Genomic DNA, 2600 nt, shown 5'->3' with positions numbered 1-2600 from the left:
TGACTTTTCTGAGCCTGTCAAGTCCTTCTTTTGACCCATTTTGCCAAAGGAAAGGACGTTGCCTAATAATTATGCACACCTGATATAAGGTGTTGATGTCATTAGACCACACCCCTTCTCATTACAGAGATGCACATCACCTAATATGCTTAATTGGTAGTAGGCTTTCGAGCCCATACAGCTTGGAGTAGGACAACATGCATGAAGAGGATGATGTGGACAAAATACTCATTTGCCTAATAATTCTGCACTCCCTGTATAGTATTAAATTAGTGTTGTTACAGTGTTGTGGGACAGAGATGCTTTTCATTTTAGGCGATGTTCAGGATACAAATGTTGAGGGATTCCCTGACTTACTCTGTCTTTGTGTCTTTGTTTAGAGGCAGAGCGACACAGATGGATCCAGTTCTCAGCCCTGTTGTCACTGTGGTGCTGTGAAACCGTTTTGTTGTGACCTTTGTGGAAAAGCTTACAAGAAGAAAAAAGGCCTGATATGGCATCAGCGTAGACACACTGGACAAAGACTGAACTACTGCAAACAGTGTGGGAAAGGCTTCCCCACTCCAAGTGCATTAAAGCAACATGAACTCTTCCACAATGGTGTGAGAGAGCACGTTTGTGACCAGTGTGGGTCATCCTTCATCACTACAGGTGACCTTAAAGTGCATAAACGCGTCCACACAGGAGAGAAACCATACAAATGCAGCCACTGTAACAAAAGCTTCTCACACTCAAGTAATCGTAACATTCACGAACGTGCACATGAGGAAGACAACTACATGGTTTATCAGCATGATCTTGCAGAACTGAAATCACTGGATCACAATGACTCTGAAGAGACAGAAAGATCCTCTTCTGGTTTCAGGGTTGGACTTAAAAACCTTGAGATCAGGCTCCACAGAGTTCAGATGGAGTCTCCTGTAAAGAGTGTCAGCTGATGTCACACTTGGATCTGATGAGCTAGCTCTGAACCCTGAATCTTAAATTAAATTTCAGCTGAAAACGGCATATCCAGAAGAACAGAATATACTCAATGATTGAGCATGCATCCAGACACTACTGTCTGTACTTTATTCTATTTCTGTTGCTTGTGGGTCTCAGTGAAGATGTCCACGAATGCCTCATGTTCACCAAACTAACTAATACTAAAACTAAGGATATTTCCTCTGTATTGTTATTGTTATTAAGTGCTCTATGGCAGAGAAGAGGGCTCCACTGAGGGCGCTGAAGGCTTCCCAGAGCGTCGTTGGCAGCAGCGTCCCCGCCACAGCAGACACGCACACCGACTGTTCTTCCTACACTGTAAACATGCTTCTTCTTATACTGTAAATACTCTATGTGGAAGTTGAGTGCAGAGCTCACTCGATGTAAATGCATGTGCTGGAATGACAATAAACACCTTAAACCCATGAATGTGCCTCTGTCTGCTCTGACACTCTTCAGTAAGCAGTGTTTTGCACGAGTGGAACGTTTGATTCCAGCTGGAGACACGAATCCTTTCACGCAGAACAACTTTAGTGTTACACTAATTTTTTTTTTCTAAAGATCAATGCTCATAAAAAAACTAAATTTAAATAATCAAATTAAGTTTAACCTCCTAAGACCCGAACTCTTCAATGGCATGCATTTTTGATTTCTCTTTAATATTGGGGCTGATTGGAACCCAATGAATGTAAAAACAAAGAATCACCAGATTGACTTTTTTTTTTACCTGATGTTTGTTTCTAAGAAAAATCAGCCACATATGAGGATATTCATTAGAAATTTTGATAAAAAGAGTGGCAGTATGTCCTTGTAAGTGGATATCAGGCCCTTGTAGAGCAAAATTTAGTATTTTGACCCAAAATTTGATGTCCACATAAGTGGACAGGAGGGCCTAGGTAGGAGGTTAATGTTCACTGTATTTCGGTTTAGTTCTGTTCCTGCATTGCAGAATGAGCAGCTTCTCACAAACATTTAATCTCACTTCATAGCTGTTCTGTTCAAATGACAGCCTCATTAATGAGGTGACAGCTCACCCGGTGGTTCTCCACTCTTATATGACCTGTATGATTCAACACTATAACAACACAGTGGACTTTCGGAGAACCCAGTCTGTCCCGTGCACATCAGCCACGATGCAGGACAGGAGAGAGGATCAACAGTGCTGATCTACCTGTACAGGTACAAGGTCAGGAAATATCTCTGCAGAGTTCTCACATCCCGGATATAAACTGCTTAAACTTGGGTGTTTTTTGCACGCAGAAGAGCATAGCAACAGGATCTAATTCAAACTTGATTTTCTACCTGGGATGTACGCTTTGTAGTCCATCTTCAGAACTTTGTAGTTTTCACACAGCAGCTTAACATTATTAATCGGTCTGACTCTCTGAGCACTGACTTTTCATTTCCTAACTCCTGTGTTATTGCAGGGTTTACCTTACAATATAAAGCGCCACTTTGACATCTTTGCTTCTTCCCAGGTGATTAACTGCGATTTTCTACCATGAACCACGTGGGTCTCTGCTCCCTGATCTGTTTCCTGTGTTTGGAAAGAGTTGCAGCTTCATCGCGGAGTTTCTCTCGGTTTGTGGGCTCATCTAAAGGTAAGCACCGAGCTA

General features: G+C 42.0%; 1 protein-coding gene and 1 long non-coding RNA gene across 2 annotated transcripts in view; both read left to right on the top strand.

Moving 5' to 3' along the window:
- Positions 1-1409, top strand: part of LOC102205507 (zinc finger protein 239-like) — an 8049-nt gene extending 6640 nt beyond the window's left edge. The window contains exons 2-3 of the mRNA XM_013915751.1: positions 381-651; positions 1189-1409. Of these exons, the coding sequence (XP_013771205.1) occupies positions 381-651; positions 1189-1349 (432 nt within the window). The 3' untranslated portion in view covers positions 1350-1409. The remainder of the gene's footprint in view (positions 1-380; positions 652-1188) is intronic.
- Positions 1410-2492: 1083 nt separating this feature from the next.
- The window catches only part of LOC102205038 (uncharacterized), a 5592-nt gene continuing 5484 nt past the window's right edge, over positions 2493-2600 (top strand). The window contains exon 1 of the long non-coding RNA XR_312286.2: positions 2493-2585. This is a non-coding gene — a long non-coding RNA (uncharacterized LOC102205038). The remainder of the gene's footprint in view (positions 2586-2600) is intronic.

The sequence above is a fragment of the Pundamilia nyererei genome, unplaced genomic scaffold (assembly GCF_000239375.1).
Source record: "Pundamilia nyererei isolate P.nyererei 1_Seehausen unplaced genomic scaffold, PunNye1.0 scaffold00357, whole genome shotgun sequence".
NCBI lineage: Eukaryota > Metazoa > Chordata > Actinopteri > Cichliformes > Cichlidae > Pundamilia > Pundamilia nyererei.
Note: the sequence above shows the minus strand (reverse complement) of the source record. Positions and strands in the feature narration are given on the sequence as shown.